Source organism: Microdochium trichocladiopsis, assembly GCF_020744255.1.
Source record: "Microdochium trichocladiopsis strain MPI-CAGE-CH-0230 chromosome Unknown B0I36scaffold_8, whole genome shotgun sequence".
In the NCBI taxonomy this organism is placed as follows: domain Eukaryota; kingdom Fungi; phylum Ascomycota; class Sordariomycetes; order Xylariales; family Microdochiaceae; genus Microdochium; species Microdochium trichocladiopsis.
In genome coordinates, this window is record NW_025763551.1 from 2,229,633 (window position 1) to 2,247,570 (window position 17,938).

Genomic DNA, 17,938 nt, shown 5'->3' on the forward strand with positions numbered 1-17,938 from the left:
TCTTAGATCTGGAGGAATCCCTTCTCTACTCAACCTGCTAGTATCAGCGATATCAGGGATGATGATTTTGAGCGATCACCATAACCTTAATATTTTAAACCTTGCATGAACTGCCCTTTGGAAACCCTAGGTATGAACTCTTACTATTTTCCACTTCAGTTGGTGGTCAGAAAAATTCACTCTCAATCAAGTATCATCAATCCAGTGACCATACACTTGAAACGTTCTGCAATTCTGACTGAGTATGGCCAAACTTGTTCTCCTTGGCTTGCTCATAGTTGATTCTAGATTGCTTCCTGCTCCCAGATATTCGACTTTCTGAACTTAACTCGACTGCATTTGGCAATCATACTCTGGTTGTCGGTTGGTAGAGAGAATTTCTGCTCCTACACCACCTTGCTTATTATCCCTGCTGCATCTCTCTGACAGAGCTTAATACTGCTGCTTCTGAGTTCTCTACGTTGTAGGGCAGGCAGTGTTCGAGCAGAAGATGTAATGGGTCACATCTCCAATAGGTCTGGCACACTCCGGAGTGAGCAGCGCTATCAACAGCTCAAAGCAGTTTCGGCATTGTCTGAATGATCTTGGTCAAACTGGCCTACTACTTAGTCGCAAGAACTGCCTGCTATACTTCGTGCATTTTGCTGCTTGACACGACGACGTGGAAGATATTAATATATGTATCCTTGTCCAGCGTTACGTCTGTCATGTTAGAATATAGCAGTTGATAATGTGTACTGAATTTAAATGATGTTCAAAGCAAAGTGTAACGTTTGTTTTTGGAGATGGACCAAACGCAACCGATCCGGTGCTTCATTTGACTCGTGTGCTAAAAGAGTAAATCATGTAAGTCCTGCTCTAATAATATGCCAGTCTCTGGAATTTGGGAGGCTATGTATGGATGTGACGTCCACTCAAAGGCATATATTATTTCTCGCCCATAGTGCTGAATTCAGCCTTAGTCCCTGATTGCTTGATCTCACCAGACAGGAGTCATGATGCTTAAGATAAGAACGAGCTATACTTTCTCTTGGCTGATCGCAATGCTTAATCCCAGAATACTACAAAACAGCGGCGATTGACTAACAGCGCATGTTCTTCCTGGCATCCCGAGTCGGTCTTTTGACATTCCTTTCTTTCGGTTGTGCTTGGAAGGACAATGCAGAACTTAGTTACCAGCATTGAGTCCAATAGACTAATCACCGTTTCTCCGACTTCTGCAATTGAATTTTGTAACATCGAATCCACCCACGCGTTTCAAACTAGGATTGAACAATGGAAAGCCCATGATATCATCTCAGGCACGGACACGGGCACGGGCACAAGCATCTTAGAAGTAGCTTGGCAGCTTAGCAAGTAAAGCTGATGAAATCAGCTCTATGAAGACAAATCGCTCAGCCACCAATCCAATTGTCTAATCCCATACATCTCGAAACAGGGTCATTAAAAAATAGACTTTTTTCGTTGCTGAGAACTTCGTACTCGACTCAGTTTCTTTCTCGCTTGCGACATCGTTTACATCTATATGATGCTGGATCATCAAGATGCTACGTTCCATAGCGCATTCTCAGCGGTACAATAAATGACAAAGCTCACGCACCGACATGCACATATATCCGAACTCTACGATCCAATTTCGAAATAGGAGTACATGCCTGATGCTACGAGGAGAATGTTGTTAAATCCTTCTGGAACGAGAGTCAATTGCCTCCATGGTTTGTTACTGTCCAGCTCTGTTTAATCGAAAGTAGAGGGCTATTATTGTAACTGTGCAGTTCTTATTAATCCCAAGTTTACGATGGTGCATAGTGGGTAGAAGAAGATGGCACTTATCTAGGAGAATAGCTGTACAGCGGATAGCTGTGGAGTGCTAACTCGCTTTTCAGATCGAAAAGTGGGAAGGCGGTGGGATTCATATATCCCGAAGCTGTTGTCTAGAGAACCTTGTGACAAACATGTTGCATGCTCTTCAGACGTTCTAAGTCCATCGGAACCTTATGGTACCAGAGTAAGAACCATACACGACCGACAGGTAGGCATCACATGACATCCATAGCTTCACTGCATGCATTCCTTCTGAAACGACTTAAGTCGTTAATGCTAGCATTTTATTCCGAGAGTAATTACTACACGTCCATAGCTTCCGACTGAGTTGGTACTCTACTACTGTCGCACCCAACGAATGCTCTTTTATGCGAGGTGAGCCTTCTGAAAGGATCGCTATGGTCTTCCTCTATGCAATATGAACACGACTATGTGGACGTTTATGCAAAAAAAGCTGGCAGAGACGGGAGGCAGTGAATGGGTCGAAGTCAACATTATTTAACTATGTGTGATATGTATAATGTGCATGCGCATGATATAAGGCTACTTTCTAGGTAAGCATCATATGCTGCATTAATTGCCCCGCTACCAGGTTAAGGCATAATGGAACTCAGGTATAGAGCGCGCGCAGGGCCAAAAATGAGGTACACTTTCCACATAATGAGCCCTTCCCGACCATTAGGTAGGGCAGTCCGGCACCCCCAATGCCCTCTCTGCTCAATACGGCTTGAATGGTGAAAGCCATTTTCATTATAGGCGACAATAACATGCAGCACATGTTTTGCCCCAGCCTAATAGAATTTGAAATACGTGATAGACTTTCAGCGACTTCACAGCTATCTCCTTTATTGGGTCCAGGTGCACTATTACCAATAAGTGATAAGACTCTAAAGCCAAAGCGACATGATATGATTATTTATCGCTTGCCGGTTATGGCATGATTTTAGTATTGTTTTGGCTACTTTAATAGCAAATAAAATTATGCTTGTCGTCATCCCCAAGCTGATACTGAGAAGAACAAGGACAACACCAGACGAGAAAATAACGTTAAGCATCATATAACCAACTCGTGGGCGTATGGAATATGCCGCTTTTCTTTCCAGGCCAAACTCCAGGCGCACAAATCCACTCAGTCTATCCCTCCACTGCTATCATATATTTACTTCATCCAGTCCAATTTCTTCATTTGAGTTTTCTTTCTGAGACTAACGTCCCGACAAACGACGCTAGATAGCAAAAAGATCTCGTACGCATTCAACATATCCAATGGTCATGTCTTTGGTGAACCTGTATCGCAATTGAGAGTCGTGGATTATAATATGGTAATCAAGTCGGTATTATTAGGAGTTTTCAATATCGGAGACATAACTAGATGGACTATTCGGAGCGCTTGTGAGATGGGATTTGAAATAGGTTCTTGAATTTGAGTTGGTGATCAGAAGATTAGGGGATTTAGATCAACAGAGAGAGAGGCGGAATTTCGGGACACCTCATATATCAAAACAGACAATCGGTCCTACTATTCTTACTTGATAGCACTGACTCAATAGAAATAGAATATATGTCGTACAAAGATGATGCTCTGGAGTATGTCAATCAATTAAGTTGTGAATAGAGATGAGGCGTGACAACAATCGCAGTGCCGTTCTTACTTACTTTTTCAGTATTTCTTTTCTTCATTTCTTTTCACCATGTAGCCGCATGGTAGAGATATAGATGTACGGGGCACCGTAGTCTCTTTTCGTCTGGCTATGGCAAATTTAGCAGGTAGTGAGGTTTTGATATCATGGAACTGCAGAGATATGTCAACTACAACTTCAACTTATATAGAGCATCACTGCTTGTTTGCTGCACCACGCACACTTTCTAGCCTTATCCAGCAATTTGAAAGCTGGGACGAATCTGCCATTGTCGAAGACAGTAAGGAATAAATGCTCAAGAACCAGCGCAAACAGAGAATTAAAGAAATTCACACGATTACTCACGTTATATATACTTTACGATACTGCAACACTGGTAGTAGATACTTGTTACATACAAAGAGTACAGCATCACGATATATGAAGTTTGTTTCTACACCTTAATAAGTTGTCCAAAACTATCAGAGTCAGGTTACGCGCATTATCCCGATTGAAGGGTGATCAGTCTCATAACACTAGATATTCAGCTATTAAGAATCTGAAAGATCTCGCCGAACATCATTGGAGCACTTCATATGAACATCGATGCTTCGATAAAATTAGTCAAAGATGGGGGAAAGCAGGTTGAAAGGAACAGGGTTTCCAGCTTCATGCCCCTTTGATGCAGTCGTCTGACTATGACTATATCAGGTGATTAGCGTGTTGAAGGACGCAGTTCTTAACTGCATCTTGCTTTTCCTTCCGTTCTTGCAGTACAATGAGTCTTGTAAGCATATAATCCATCAGAAGCCGCACTAAACATTAGCATATCTACATTAGCATATCTTCAATTTACCCACACTGTATCTCTCTCTAAGGGTAAAATTGTATTCAAAGTGAAAGTACAAGCTTTGCGCCTTGTAAATGAAGAGACATATATTCAAAATTTCAGTTCACGGAGCACTCACATATAGCTCAAAACAAGGAGTACGTACAGAGCAGCTAGGCTTGTTCATTTGCAATAACTGCTAGTAGGTGCAAGCATGTCTACGAAGGACAGATAGTACGACGATAAGTAAGCTTGAAAGTTGGATCTCGGCTCGTCAAGTTCGGAGAACAATGGCCACAAAGTAGCGAGGTTCTCGTTGCGTGTGGAGGGATAGCTAGCCTCTTCAGTAATTAAGCTATACTATCGAAAGAAGGTTGAGGTGTCTAGCGGTCATATCTCCTTCCTGGAAAGTACTAGGTACATAAGTTGTAGGTATAACGTTAACAGCATGTAATTGCACCTCCAGCGTTAGTTATATGGTACGCCCAAGATACATTTTCCCTAGTTCGGTGTCCGGGGCAGCTAGATAGATTATATTGTGCTCACCTAGTTACAGGCCGGCATTAAGTTCTTCGTTTATCTTCACCTCAGTTCAGAAGCCCATTGTATTCTCGTGAGTGCCTTTCCAATGGTACAGTTAAAAGCTATTATGGTCGGGCGGCCGGAGCTTGCAGGTTGCTTTGTCCAGCTAACCTTTACGAAGTGCCGCAGGAGTAGTAGTAATAACAATAGATGAGTAGTTTGTTATTTCAATTCGTCTCGCTCTCGTGAACGCCATACAAGGAAAACTTTTAATACCCGTGAACGGCCCGACTCCGGCTGGCGTGATGATGGTAACAATCGAGCAGTACACGAACGGGCCGGTGCTGCCGAGACGTTCTATACTCACACTAGTACTTATAATAGCGGTAACTCCCACAGCCTCCTTTTCTGGGCTCAGTTAAGCCCGACATGTCTGAGGGTTACTTGATCGCCTGGCTTCGATCTATCGCTGACGTTCCCTATAGACCAAGAAAGGGCAGCATTTTGTTTCTATTACTCTACACCTCCTGCGTGACGAGGCTAGCCACTCCATTTCAAGACTATTAGCGATGCGCGAGCGGAGGTTGCGGGGCTCGGTACCCAACCTTATGCCAAGGTCAGCTACTCTTGCGAACGAAAGATAAGTCTACGTTAATGATAAGATAAATATCACGCCTACCTCAATGTGTTCTGCAAGCTTCATGATGCCATTCATTAATACAGCCAGGATGCGCCGCCGCAGCATAGTTGGGTTGAACCTCAAACTTGGCGTCTTATGAACATTAACAACCGGCCATGTACCAAAAATCAATTCTTTTGTGCCCCTTTTATGTTTGAGATTCTCCCTCTACTGCGCCTATTTCAGTGGTTGATTATCAGTCCACACATATCTGGATAAGTTTGGGGGCGTATCTACGAATCATATGAGTTTGAGGCAAGACATTGTTTGCTTTGCGCTGAACGTGTCACTATAGTTGAGCTATTCAAAAGTGTTTGAGACCCACGCCTCCTGATCCCGCCAAATGTATTCTCCCAATACACCGTCTCGCCACTACTGTGAATGCATTCTAGAACGTTTATTGGCATGCTTCAAGAAGGTAGGGCAGTAGTTCTTTTGAGCGGTATCGTAGACCCAGTTGCAGGCAGAGAAGTTTCGGTCTGGATCTAAGATCCTTCCACTTTTGGCTCCTCGTTCATTGGAAGGAAGGCGGACGGCCTGTTTCGTTTCGGTAATTCAATTAAGAGCTAGTTCCTCAACGCGGTCAGAAAATGGTTCATAGAGTATCATTTCGTCGCAGTACGCCTTTGTAGCATTTTAGGCGCCACGCTGGTTTGTCGTTGAAAGAGAACTGGAGATATCATTCCAGATCCTCCAGATGCGGGCTCAAAGCCGACACGTTACACTCACCATCGTTCATAGGATATATCCTGGAGCTATAACGCCCAAGCAATGAACAGTAGTGGCCCCTCTCAAACGTATTACACGTCACGAGTGTATTGCAGTATAATCGATTCTACTTCTACCGCCCTTCAAACATTGTACAGAGTCCAAGTTACTGCAGACACAGTCAATGAATTCAACAAGTCTCGGAATTGGGAGTTCTGTTCTTAATGGACTAAATCCACTACGAAGGGCAAAATCTAGTTTAGACAAGTACGAACGTCCGGCCAAGTCCAAGCAAGTTAAACCATCCATCTCTGCTTCAGGTCATATCTGTGTGAAAGAGTAGAGATGTTGAGTGCATCTTCAGGGGAGGGATGGCTAATGCTACGTCGATACATTATTCGTGAGACTTTCGTGAGGTATTCTCATCTTTGTTGTCCTCAGCTGACGGATTCGGTGCAGCACTTAACCATATGTCGGCATCTCTACTATGTTCATCGCTTGTTCGTTTCCTTCCCTGCGAAGCCCACCATCACCTCAGTAAGTGCCTACCTGACGGTGTCGACAGACCTATTTTTCTTCTCGTTGAATGATCTATTCTTCTCTTCAACTGTCAATACTCCGCAATTGGGCTTTCCTGCTCCAATTTATTGTTGTACGAAGGAGGAACTTCACGTTATGTCAGATGAAACCCCCTGTAACTAGTTATACTCCAAGCTGTATTTACTGGCAGTCTGAGTTGTTGAAGCTAGAGATGAAAGGAGTAGATAGCAGTACTGACATCGGCCAGTAAATTGATGGATAGCGCTTTCAAATCTATTGCAGACTCCTACAATGCTCTATCGTCCAGCCATCGGTGACATAAGACTAGGTCTTCAGCCACCTTCCAATGTCTACGTGCTGTTTGTGATTGCGGCCAATGGATGAATATACTGAAGCACTTATTAAATCGACATTTGACTATCTTGATGATGATCAGTATCGCAACAGTATTGCACCAGGATGATGCACGTATGGAATAGACACTCCGGACGCGTGACATCGACCACACAATATAAATCGCTAGTCTTTAAATCTTGGCTGCTATCAACGAAAACTGCCATGGATGACGCCCTCATATCTGCGTACTCTCAAAGAGATCATGGTCATCATGCTGTCTCAGAAGCAAACGCTTTCCCTAACACCTAACTATCGGACGAAAACACATGCCCCCCCCCTTCCCCCCGAATTTGAGAAGACATGGGGCCAGAAGCCACAAGAAATGCGCGTTAGACAGAAGCCCCTCTGCCTAGAACCACAACCCATAAACACAACGACCCCAAATAACCCTACTAACCTACGAATCGCAATGCCCTGTTGAACATCCAGGGTTTGATTACAGAAAAGCGGACTGGCAGACTCGGTTAACTGGCGTGGGACAAATGGGCCCAAGGAGGGGGAAGAAGTAGGCCGGTTGAAGAAATGCAAGCATTAGAATATCCAGGTTAGCACGTCCAGCTTAAAATATACAAACCTTTGCCTCAGAAGCAAAAGCTTGCCCCCCTCCCTGGTGATTAGCAATAATAGCTTGTATATCGATTTTGCAGCATCGGGCTTTTGTTGAGAATTGTTGCAGCAATTGACAAATACTACTATTCGTTGCGCAGCTTCTTGCAATATGAGATGTGGTGAAGCCTCCTTCATTCATGACCTCATATATTTTGATATACAATAATAGTATTACTGGACGCAATGATTGTTTGCAGCTAAGATGTTTTCTTCGAGCATATTGCAAGTCATGGTTTGCGTGTTTTGGACAATCACACGTGAGGTTGTACGCCACTTAGATACATCACACTCTTCGGCCAATGAAGGAATACGAATCTGGACCTGTGTCGAGGAAATTTTAACACCTGATTCGCGGCTGTCGAGAGGAGGCATCTTCGTTCGTATCCCCAATCGATGTCCTGCATGAACGGAGAGAGCCCCAGTTTATTGATTGCACCAAGAGGGTTATTCTCACCAAATGGCCGAATGAAGCGCACCAGCATTGACAAGAGTGGCTGGCTAGCTCAGCGGAATAGTGAGGATCAATTCACGCTAAACCCCGGCCTATGGTTGGAGATTATGCGAAGCGCCAGACGAGGGCCTTTATGCGGCCCCCTGAGTACCATTGTGCCTTTGACGTTAAGTATGACTATCTGACCTACACGTTCGCTGCAATTACTGTTACAGTGAGGTGATTTTGGAAATTTCCTCTCTCCGATGACGAAAAATGCCTGCAAACATGCATGAAATCGTTGTTGTATCATCACAAACTTGAAATAGGGGTGCAGTGAGAACCGCGCGAGATGAAGGCAACGAAAGCACGCGTGGCTCTGTTGACTGTCTATGCAAACCTAAAGAGAGATGACAGCCCAGCGAAGAGAGACAAACAACTTTCACTGCCCTGCACCAGCACGCATAAGGTGTTGAGTGCTTTTTCTTGCAGTGCGAAGCAGGCAGACTGCCTGCCCATGATTGTTGTTGGGGCTAAGGGCGTAAGTTGTCTAGACAGACCCACCCTTGGCATGATGACACCTTCAGGGGGTGCCTCGGAAGAAAGGAATGTCTACTACCGTATCGTCATACGCAAGCAAATGCAAGCGTGATGGGTTGTTGAAGTCCTCCTTCAGTCGTCTTCGTGTATGCTTAGTCCACGAAAGTGAGCACGACGCAGGTTTTGGAGCCAATAAATAGCACCATCAACACCCCTGTACTTGCATAAGGCATATTCGGAAGGCTCGCTGGCCCTGCCAGGCTGTGATAGCCCCTCAGTCGCCAGCCAGCCTTGCCCGCTGGCCGATCTGACGTGACCCGACTTCACTCCCTCCATACGGCAAGCTCGAGATTTACCGACACCCTGTCTGAAGACGTTGCTGAGAACCGTGCTTCTGAAGTGCTCCTTGACGGAGATGGTTTACACGGGTTGTGTTTAGCCACCCTCGGCAGGAAACAGAACGCACATAATTACACGAAGAATGGACGGCCAACGTCGCCACAGGAGACCTGATGGGTCAAGACTGGATAATGAGGTCCCATTGAGGTACTATGATGACTATCCTTATCGATACTATGCTGATACGACACGGGATGTCCGTCAGCCTCCATCTTCGGCACGCGGTGACTACGAAAGGGGACCATCTACGGAAAGACGAAGGAGCTACCAAGGCGCCCCGAGGGCGCGGGCTTTTTCTAATCCAAACGAACCGACTCCTGTGTACGCCCCTCCGCTGGGCCACAGTTTAGATCCTCCCGATGGCTCGGGTCTGGAGGGGGGATTTCGCTTTGCGCCGCCACAGGTCCGATTCGAAGTGCCGGCGGAGTCGTCTCCGAGCCGGCGAAGGCGGAATGAGGACAGAGCATCTGCTACACACGCAGCAGAGCGGGAAGGCATCCTTCGCGCAGCGGAGCGGGCTTCCGTGCGACAGCATAGGCGAAGAGTCAGCCTGTCCCCAGAAAGTGACAGGGCCGATGCCAATTTCTCAGACTTCCAAAGCCAACGAGTTGCAGTCGATGAACCAGGTTCAACGGCATTTGCAGCCGAGCCCGAAGACATTCTCCGGCGATCGCAGTCGGCGCGGGCCGCCAGTCGGCGCTACCCGTCTACCGACACTACTGATGGTCCTGCCAGGCCTGCAGGTCAACGGAATGCTCGAAGACAGCCTCACGAGGCAAGGGGCTCTAGAGCGACAGATGGCCGCTCTGGCAGTCACTCAAGACAGCTTGCAGAGTCGGCAGACTCTTTCCAGTCTTCGGAACGACGACCCCAGCACGATGGCTGGACTGATGCTGACGCTGAGGTTCAGCAGAACAATGAGCCCCAGCGTGGAAGCGAGAGGGTAGCTGTGGACCGGCCTGTACTGTACAAGTTGCCAGTTCCCATCATTGAGGTGCAGCCGAGCAAAGACCCGCGCCAGGAAATGGCAAGTCTTCGCGACACTCCAGACGAGCGGGACCGTGGGCTCGTAGGCCCTCGCGTCGTCGCCGGTTCCTTGAGCCCTTCGTTGCCTTCGAGAGGCTCGTCGGGCTCGGTGCCGACCGTAGCTCCGGGCACACCGTACGTGTACCGGGGACTCCAGGGGGCTGAGTTCCGACTGCTACGGCTCTTGCCGGAGAGCATGTCGGCTATCAAGTGCCAGCTCATCAACACAACTCTGGACGACCCGCCCAAATACATGGCGCTATCGTACGCATGGGGTAACGGGGACGACACGGCTGAGATCCGGGTCGACGGCCACCGGCACAAAATCACGACGAGCCTATACGGAGCGCTGCGGCGGCTGAGGCGGCCCCGAGAGTCTGTATATGTGTGGGCAGATGCGGTGTGCATCAACCAGCAGGACAAGGCAGAGCTGTCGCAGCAGGTGCGATACATGACGAGCATCTTCTTGCAGGCTGAGTCAGTGGCCATCTGGCTAGGCCCGGAAGCAGACGACAGCAACCTGGCGATCAGCCTGGTGCGGCGGACGGTCCGAGCGGCGGGCTCGGCGGCAGCCATGCGGGAACTGATATCAATGCGGGAGCTGCGGGCACACTTTGCGGCCCTGGTAGCATTGTTTGAGCGGGCGTACTGGAAGCGGCTGTGGGTGGTGCAGGAGGTGCTCAGCGCCACGGCCAAGACGGTCTATTGCGGCCGCGACGAGGTCTCCTGGGCGGACCTCATCACTGCATCAGAGGCCTTCGCGAAGCACGCCGCCGATCTCAACTACTTCTATCCGTCCGGTCTGAGCTCCTCAGCCCGTCACCAGCTCTCCCAACCGCTGCACTCATACGCTCGCGTCCTTGGCTCGCGTGGCCCTGCGAGCTTCCACGCCCTCCAATCCATTCAGGACGGCGGACCACGAACCCTCCTTGATGTCCTCCACACCTGCCGCACAAAGCTCTCGGCCGACCCCCGCGACAAGGTGTTTGCCATCCTCGGCATTCTCCCTGAACATGTTGGCGCCGACTTCCCCATCGACTACAGTGCGTCTGTCCGCGAGGTCTATACCAATGTCGTCGACTTCCTCTTGCACTCGGACCGTCTTGATGTCATCTGCGAGGCCATCTACTTCCCTCTCCATTCCGGCAACGCTGCCCTTCCCACTTGGGTTCCCGACTGGTCCCACATCCCCCAGACCGGTGCCCTTGGCCTGTCTTATGACTTTTCCGCTGCAGGCGACAGCAAGCCAGAGTTCGAGCTGCTCCAGCAGCGGTCGAGGCTCAAGCTGACGGCCCTGCAGCTTGACACAGTCGCCGTGCATGGAATCGCTGTCGGCACCCTGTGTACCCTCGATGACTACCTCATGGCTTTCCTTCATTGGCGAGCCAAGATGCTCGGCAATGCCAAGGTGCGGGATCGCTACGGAGACGACCGCATCCACGACGCCTTCTGCCGTACCTTGCGGCTTGGCCAGTCCGATCAGGCGAGCAAGAGTTCTAGGGAAAAAGGCGACTGGACGAGCATCTGCTATCACATCTATGCCTCCTTGCTCCGAGATCGGTTGCCCTACATCGCCCTCGATCGCCAGCTGTCTGAGTATGCCTCCATGACCAACCTTGGAGTGGAACCCGACGAGAGACGTGGCATACTCCAGGTAAACTGTGGCTCGCGCATGATGGGCAGGTGCTTCTTCATCACACAGAGCGGCATGCTGGGCCTCGGAACCGGCTTTATGGATTCTGGCGATGTCGTTTGTGTTCCGCTGGGCTGCAACACACCTGTCTTGCTTCGCGCAGAAGGTGGTCATGGCGAATACAGGCTCGTTGGCGATTGTTATGTTGATGGGTACATGCATGGTGAGGCAATGGCGTCTGGCGCTTTTGAAACAACATCGTTCGTGCTGCACTGAGCTAGCCAAACGTACTCATGGAAGTCAATGCAAGCATGGCGAGCATATTATCCTTGGGGATAACAAAATCCGACATGCCAAGTGAATATATGGCCTCTCTCCTGTAGAGTATAGCACGCAATGACCATCGATGTCATGTCTCGCCCAGTTTTGGGGGAAATGAGCACTATTGGAAGTTGATGGTCTTGTAGCAGCGAAGCTATAACCCGCGGGCAGTGCCGTTCCGCTATGAGATGTTCCCACTACTCCCGGGACATCGTGGGCTGCTTGATGACCGCCAGCGGTGTAGACTGTGCTTCGATAAGACATGCCGTCCGGCTGATACAACCCGCTTACAATGCTTCGCCCGGGTAGCTTGCCTGCAAGTAATCATGGATGAAGTTGACGTCCTCATGAAAAGTTCGCCGATTCAGCACAAGGCCATGATGTGTCCGAACCGAGTACAAAGTGGCCATATCCAAGGCAATCCCTTTCGGACGAACAGCTCCTGCGGTCTCTATGCTTCATCATCTGTTATCCGTGCTGAGAGCGGAGCCTAGCACCATCGAGACGGCCCAGATCCTGAACCCGGCAAACTTGCATCGGAGGACAGCATGTCCCCGCGACCGCGGCCTTAAGCTGGGGGCAGTGACCATGCCATGGGCGACCCCCACTGCCAAGTCAGCAATGGCTGCTCACAGCTTGCGGATCTTAAGAGGAATGTAGACGACAGGAGCATGAGTTGGCGACGGGAAAGGCATGGCATAAAATCATACCCACTGAGGCATCCGCCAGAGAATGCAGCCAGTGCCACGCATTAAACAAGTGTCAAAAGCGGCCGGTTAGGACGACGACGGCAGGAGATTTCAGCATTGGGCAATAGATGACAATGGGCATCTTACCGAAGAGTGACTCCTCTCCTACTGAGAATGGCATGGGTAGGCGCAGGCGAAGCCGTGAGGACAGGCGGCACGGGCCAAGCAACACTTGCTCATCCATAGAGACTGCCTTGTGCTCAACTCGCTCCCTCTGGTGTCTGTTGCCATAAGTCGACTTGTGACTCGGGCAGAGGTGGTGAAAGTCAAGGATGTAAGGGAGAGGCGGCCACTGATAAGTGCAAGCACGAGCGCCGCATAGGGCGATACACTGGTGCTGCGCATTTTGCCGGCCGTTAAGCAATGTCAGGTAGACTGCCACACAGCATGTAGTGACTACCTGTTTGCGCGCTCTGCGTGCGGTCTCGTGAAGCTCGGTCTGAGCCAGGTCCTTGAAGTGTAGGCTTCGCTTGTACCTCAGCATTCATGTGTAGATGACCTGGGATTCTCGTCGACGCTCAAACATGTACCCCATGGGTCAAGGGGCATACTTGTCAATTACAGGTATATTGCACGGTGTGGGCCGTGGCGGACATCCCTGTAGCCACGCAAGGTACAAGGTCCCCAGGCCGGGGTGGGCGCGTGCCCTGATGTCGGCGCTACTTTAATCACCGCACACTCCTGTCACGCCTCAACTGGCAAGATCACTGAAGATGCTTGGGAAGCACGCCTCATGTCATCTGCCCATGCCTTCTTCACCTCTTCGAGGAGTCCCTTGGTGACCAGCACGTCCAGGGCAGTTCCTGCCAGTGCCTTGCCGGTCCTCAGCGCTCTCTCGAAGGCTACCCGCGTGCCCGCTGCGTCCGCAAAGTCTGGGCTGTGGGGGCCATTGCCCTCAGGTCCAGCGGGGATCGAGAAGCCCGCATTGAGACTGGGCATCGCGTAGCTGATGTCGCCCTGGTCACTGCTTGCGTTCGTCTTGCCCCGCATGTCGTCGACCTCGTCGTCGTCGGGTATTTGCACCGGCGGCTCTAGCGAGTTGAAGTGGCGCCGGTACGAATGAGCCAGCACGCGATTCGGTACGTGGTCTGCATAGCTCATACTCGTCGTCATCTTGAGCCTCGCACCCGCAGCCAGGGCCCCAGCCTCGAAACAGGCATCAACCTTTCTCTTCAGCTCTTCCAACCTCGCCCGGGTGTCGGCGCGCACAACAAAGTCGCCCGCAGCATAGGCATGTATGATGTTTGGTCGCACTCCCCCGTGCGTAATGTTGCCCTGAATGACATCGCCGGGCATCGTCTGTTGCCGGAGCACCGACAGCGCCGAATAGGCTGTGATGAGCGCGTCAAGCGCATTGATCCCAAGCCATGGGCTGGCGGCAGCATGCGCCTCGCGTCCGAAGTACTCGACGCGGAATGCCGTATACGCCGCGGTGCGCATTATGGCGCTGTCCACGACAATCCCGGGATGCGAGATGAGGTTGATGTCGACCTTTTGGTCCCGATACGCCCCAGCCTCCAGGAGCTTGATCTTACCGCCGCCACCTGAGAACAGGTATCAGACATATACAGAGATAAACGGCCTCACGGCAGGACTGGATGATCGGGGCTTACCTTCTTCCGCTGGCGTCCCGAAGATGACGACTTTGCCGCTAAGGTCGTGGCGCTTCATGACTTCTGCTGTCGCCAGCCCGCCAGCAAGAGACGCGGTGGCAATCAAGTTGTGCCCACAGGCATTGCCGATACCCTCGAGGGCGTCTGTGGGCCTTCTCTGTCAGCTAGAACGAGGCAGAGCCAGTTGTGACCCTCCCCATGAGACTGACCGTATTCAGCGTTGAAGGATACGGCAGGCCCTGGACGCCCACTGTCATAGACAGCTGTCCACGCCGTGGCTAAGCCATATGCTGAGCGAGTAACTGTCCATCCTCCCTGCTGTTGCATGTAGTCTGTGAGGACTCTGTGCGCCTTGAACTCGTGGTAGCCAAGCTCCGGGTTGTCGTGGATGGCCTTGTTGACCGTCCACAACCCCTCTGCAGCCTCCTCAACGGCCCGAGTGACCTCGGCGAGATAATCAGACTGCAAAGATGCTGGCTGGCCTTGGTCCTGGGCATCACTGAGCGCCACGAGGACGAAGTCATCGTCGGTGAGCTGCATCTTGACTGGACAAAACACCTGCGAGCCAGAATGGTCGCTGCTGCGTTGTTCAAAGTTAAGCCTGGAGGAGCAACCTTCAGGACATTGTTCAAGCCAAGGGTCGGCCGAGCCCCGATTCGCAGCAATACGACACTGGCAACGCCCGCCCCACCCCACGCCGTTGTCGGCAGCCTGCGGCCGAGTCCTGACGGGTCCTGATTGGCCGCCATGGTCGGCCAGCTCCGCTACATGCCAAAACCAGTAGTTCGGATCAGTGACTAGCCCGCTGCCGTCCGCCAGCTTCCGGCGCGCACAACGCTTGGATGGCTCCTCGGCCGCTAACACACCAAGTCCCGACAGTGCAAAGATAACCCTTGATCCTAGCCGGGTCGCCGTCGCCGTTGTGGCAACCGAGCAAGTCCGCTCATTGGCCCACACGCCCTCATATCGGCGTCCTCTGGGAATAGGCAACTCAGCTCAATCTAGATCGGACGGAGTTCCGGTGCCTGGGAGTGAGCGAGGAGATAACGCAGACAGGCACACAACCGACAAGCAGAGCCTCTCCAGACTTGACCGGGACTTAATAATGGCTGCAACCCTGTCTTCAGGACCTGACCGTGTCCTCCACTTATCGAGTTCTCCTCGAACGGACCGTGGCTGCAGATCCGCTGCCTCTTAAGTAGTTTGGCTCACCCAGGCGTGAGACCTCTTTGCCTCGCTTTCACCAGCCTTTCGACATGCCTTCAGAGAAGCAGATTGGTCACGGGGTGGCTGCAGCCGATGACGCCCACCCCAAGGACATCCAGATGGTCAACATGAAGATCCAGGATGAGGCCGGCGAGCTTGCGGCTCAGGCTCTGATGATGGGCGAGCTCGACCAGGAGAGCGCACGCAAAGTGCGCCGCAAGATTGACATGCGCATCCTGCCCTTCCTCTGTACGGCTTCCCCTACTCCCATGCACAGCGTGGTCTTTGCTGCTGCCGTATTAACCGAGAACAGGCATCACTTATGCACTCCAGTTCATCGACAAGACGTCTCTCGGCTACTCGTCGGTCTACGGCATCATTCCCGACAACGGGCTGGTAGGCCAGCAGTATTCTTGGGCGAGCTCCATCTTTTACTTTGGTGTGTAGCACCCCAACCGTTCGCTGTGGCGCATCTGAAGCTCAAACGCAGCTCCTAGGATACCTGATTGCCGAATATCCCGGTGTCGCTATTCTCCAGCGCTTCCCTGTGGCCAAATTCCTGGGTGTAAACATCATCCTCTGGGGTGCTGTGCTGCTCACAACTGCTGCGTGCTCTTCGTTTGCGGGACTCGCGAGCGTGCGCTTTATTCTAGGCATGACCGAAGCTACCATTTCCCCAGGCTTCGTTGCCGTCACGGGTATTTGGTGGACACGTCAAGAACAAGCAGGGCGATCGGCGCTTTGGATCTCTTTTCTCGGCGTGGGTAGCTTCGTTGGTACCTTGTTGGCCTATGGAATCGGGCACATCCGCGGCGGCCTTTCGACTTGGTAGGTGGCGTCTCCATTCGACTCCCTGTGACAGATGACTCTCAGTCCCACTAATGCGAAGAGGTGGCGATAGGAAGTACATTTTCCTCATTCTCGGTGCAATGACGGTCGTGTGGGGTGTCATATTCACGCTATTCGTTCCTGATTCTCCAGCTCACGTCTCCTGGCTCAACGAGAATGAAAAGGTGGTCGCCATCCAGCGTGTTGTCGAGAACAAGACAGGAACGAAATCTCGGCGCTTTGTCAAGGCCCAGGTTGTCGAGGCCGTGACCGATCCGAAGATCATCGTTCTCGGCCTTATCTCCTTTGTCAATGCTATCGCGTCTGGCGGACTGGCTTTTGGCTCTTTGATCATTGCTGGCTTTGGCTTCGACCCTCTGACGACAACATTGATGAACCTCCCGCTTTCTTCGGTCCAGGTTGTCTCGCAGCTATTCTGCGGTTTCTTGGCCAGCAAAGTCACCAACTCCCGTCTGCATGTAGCCACCGCTGCGATGATCCCCCCCGTAAGTGACCACTGCTCGATTGTCAGCTGTCGCAATCCTCTGTTTGCGCGTGCTTCTAACCAACAAACTCGCGAGTAGATCATAGGGACGTGTTTGATCAACCAGCTGGACCCTTCCAACAAATGGGGTCGCTTGGCCGGTGTTTGGTTGCTGGGTTCCTATCCTGTGGGCTTTATGGTCATCCTTGGCTTGCTCTCAACAAACATCGCCGGTAGCACAAAGCGGTCTGTCGCTTCAGGCTGGGTTTTTGTCTGCTATTGCATTGGTCAAATCGCTGGCCCTCAGTTCTTCAAGAGCACAGAGGCACCTTCGTATCACGGTGGTATAGTTGCCATGTTGTGCGGCTTCATCCTCAACTTGGTGCTTAACCAGGTCTTGCGTATTTTATATGTCCTCGAGAACCGCAAGCTTGACGCGTTCTTGCAAAGCAAGACGGAGGAGGAACTCGTTGAATTGCGCAAACTGAGCGAGCAGCAAGGTTTCGAAGATATCACGGATCACGAGAATGTAAGTCTTTATTTGGTCTCTCAATTGGGTACACTGCTGACAAGGCGAAAAGGTTATGTTCCGCTATGCTCTGTAGATATCAACACGGAGGCCTTCGTCATGTGGTATGGAGGCAAACTACACGAGTGTCATCCTGCCATCAAACCAGCCTCTTATCAAACACGATAGGAGAATGGCCAAATGTAGCGATGATATCATATATTCAACAGAGTAGGAATTTCATGAACAAGGTGATCGTGGGTCCAAGTCCCTGTCCTTGTCCCAAGCAAAGCTGTGTTCATGTACCACTGGCGACCGACAGCACCACCGACTACTTAAGCTCCGAGGTCAAGTTGCTGGTTTTCGGTATGCGTCATGGAATTCGGCCGGAGCGCTATTCTTGAGTTTGCCATGCATAGTATGATGGCCACTATCGAGACCGTGCACCCGGCAATGTGGGAGATGAACGGCTTTT

General features: G+C 50.9%; 4 protein-coding genes across 4 annotated transcripts; 2 read left to right on the plus strand and 2 right to left on the minus strand.

Annotated features, from left to right (window-relative positions):
- Positions 1-8,673: 8,673 nt before the first annotated feature.
- Positions 8,674-12,030, plus strand: B0I36DRAFT_365941 (heterokaryon incompatibility protein-domain-containing protein; the record flags this gene model as incomplete). Its single annotated transcript, XM_046159218.1, has 2 exons — positions 8,674-8,697; positions 10,006-12,030. The coding sequence occupies 2 exons, from the start codon at positions 8,674-8,676 to the stop codon at positions 12,028-12,030; spliced, it is 2,049 nt and encodes a 682-aa protein (XP_046009582.1).
- Positions 12,031-12,703: 673 nt separating this feature from the next.
- B0I36DRAFT_157560 (uncharacterized protein) lies at positions 12,704-13,408 on the minus strand. Its single transcript, XM_046148613.1, has one exon. The coding sequence runs from the start codon at positions 13,306-13,308 to the stop codon at positions 12,838-12,840; it is 471 nt and encodes a 156-aa protein (XP_046009583.1). The 5' UTR covers positions 13,309-13,408; the 3' UTR covers positions 12,704-12,837.
- B0I36DRAFT_294323 (uncharacterized protein) lies at positions 13,320-15,032 on the minus strand. The gene is made up of 3 exons (XM_046151815.1): positions 14,647-15,032; positions 14,438-14,581; positions 13,320-14,368 (listed from the first exon to the last, which is right to left on the minus strand). Exons 1-3 carry the CDS (start codon positions 14,975-14,977, stop codon positions 13,509-13,511), a joined length of 1,335 nt encoding a protein of 444 aa, XP_046009584.1. The 5' UTR covers positions 14,978-15,032; the 3' UTR covers positions 13,320-13,508.
- Positions 15,033-15,693: 661 nt separating this feature from the next.
- On the plus strand, positions 15,694-17,652 carry B0I36DRAFT_248708 (major facilitator superfamily domain-containing protein; the record flags this gene model as incomplete). Its single annotated transcript, XM_046150409.1, has 5 exons — positions 15,694-15,892; positions 15,957-16,084; positions 16,182-16,471; positions 16,545-16,977; positions 17,056-17,652. The coding sequence occupies 5 exons, from the start codon at positions 15,694-15,696 to the stop codon at positions 17,650-17,652; spliced, it is 1,647 nt and encodes a 548-aa protein (XP_046009585.1).
- Positions 17,653-17,938: the final 286 nt, after the last annotated feature.

Bases quoted from the DNA above. Each gene is read 5' to 3' on its own strand.
- B0I36DRAFT_157560 (XM_046148613.1), bottom strand. From the start codon at position 13,308: ATGCTGAGGTACAAGCGAAGCCTACACTTCAAGGACCTGGCTCAGACC.
- B0I36DRAFT_294323 (XM_046151815.1), bottom strand. From the start codon at position 14,977: ATGCAGCTCACCGACGATGACTTCGTCCTCGTGGCGCTCAGTGATGCC. The intron at 14,582-14,646 runs GTCAGTCTCATG...GAAGGCCCACAG, and splicing joins ATCCTTCAACGCTGAATACG to ACGCCCTCGAGGGTATCGGC. The intron at 14,369-14,437 runs GTAAGCCCCGAT...ACCTGTTCTCAG, and splicing joins CGGGACGCCAGCGGAAGAAG to GTGGCGGCGGTAAGATCAAG.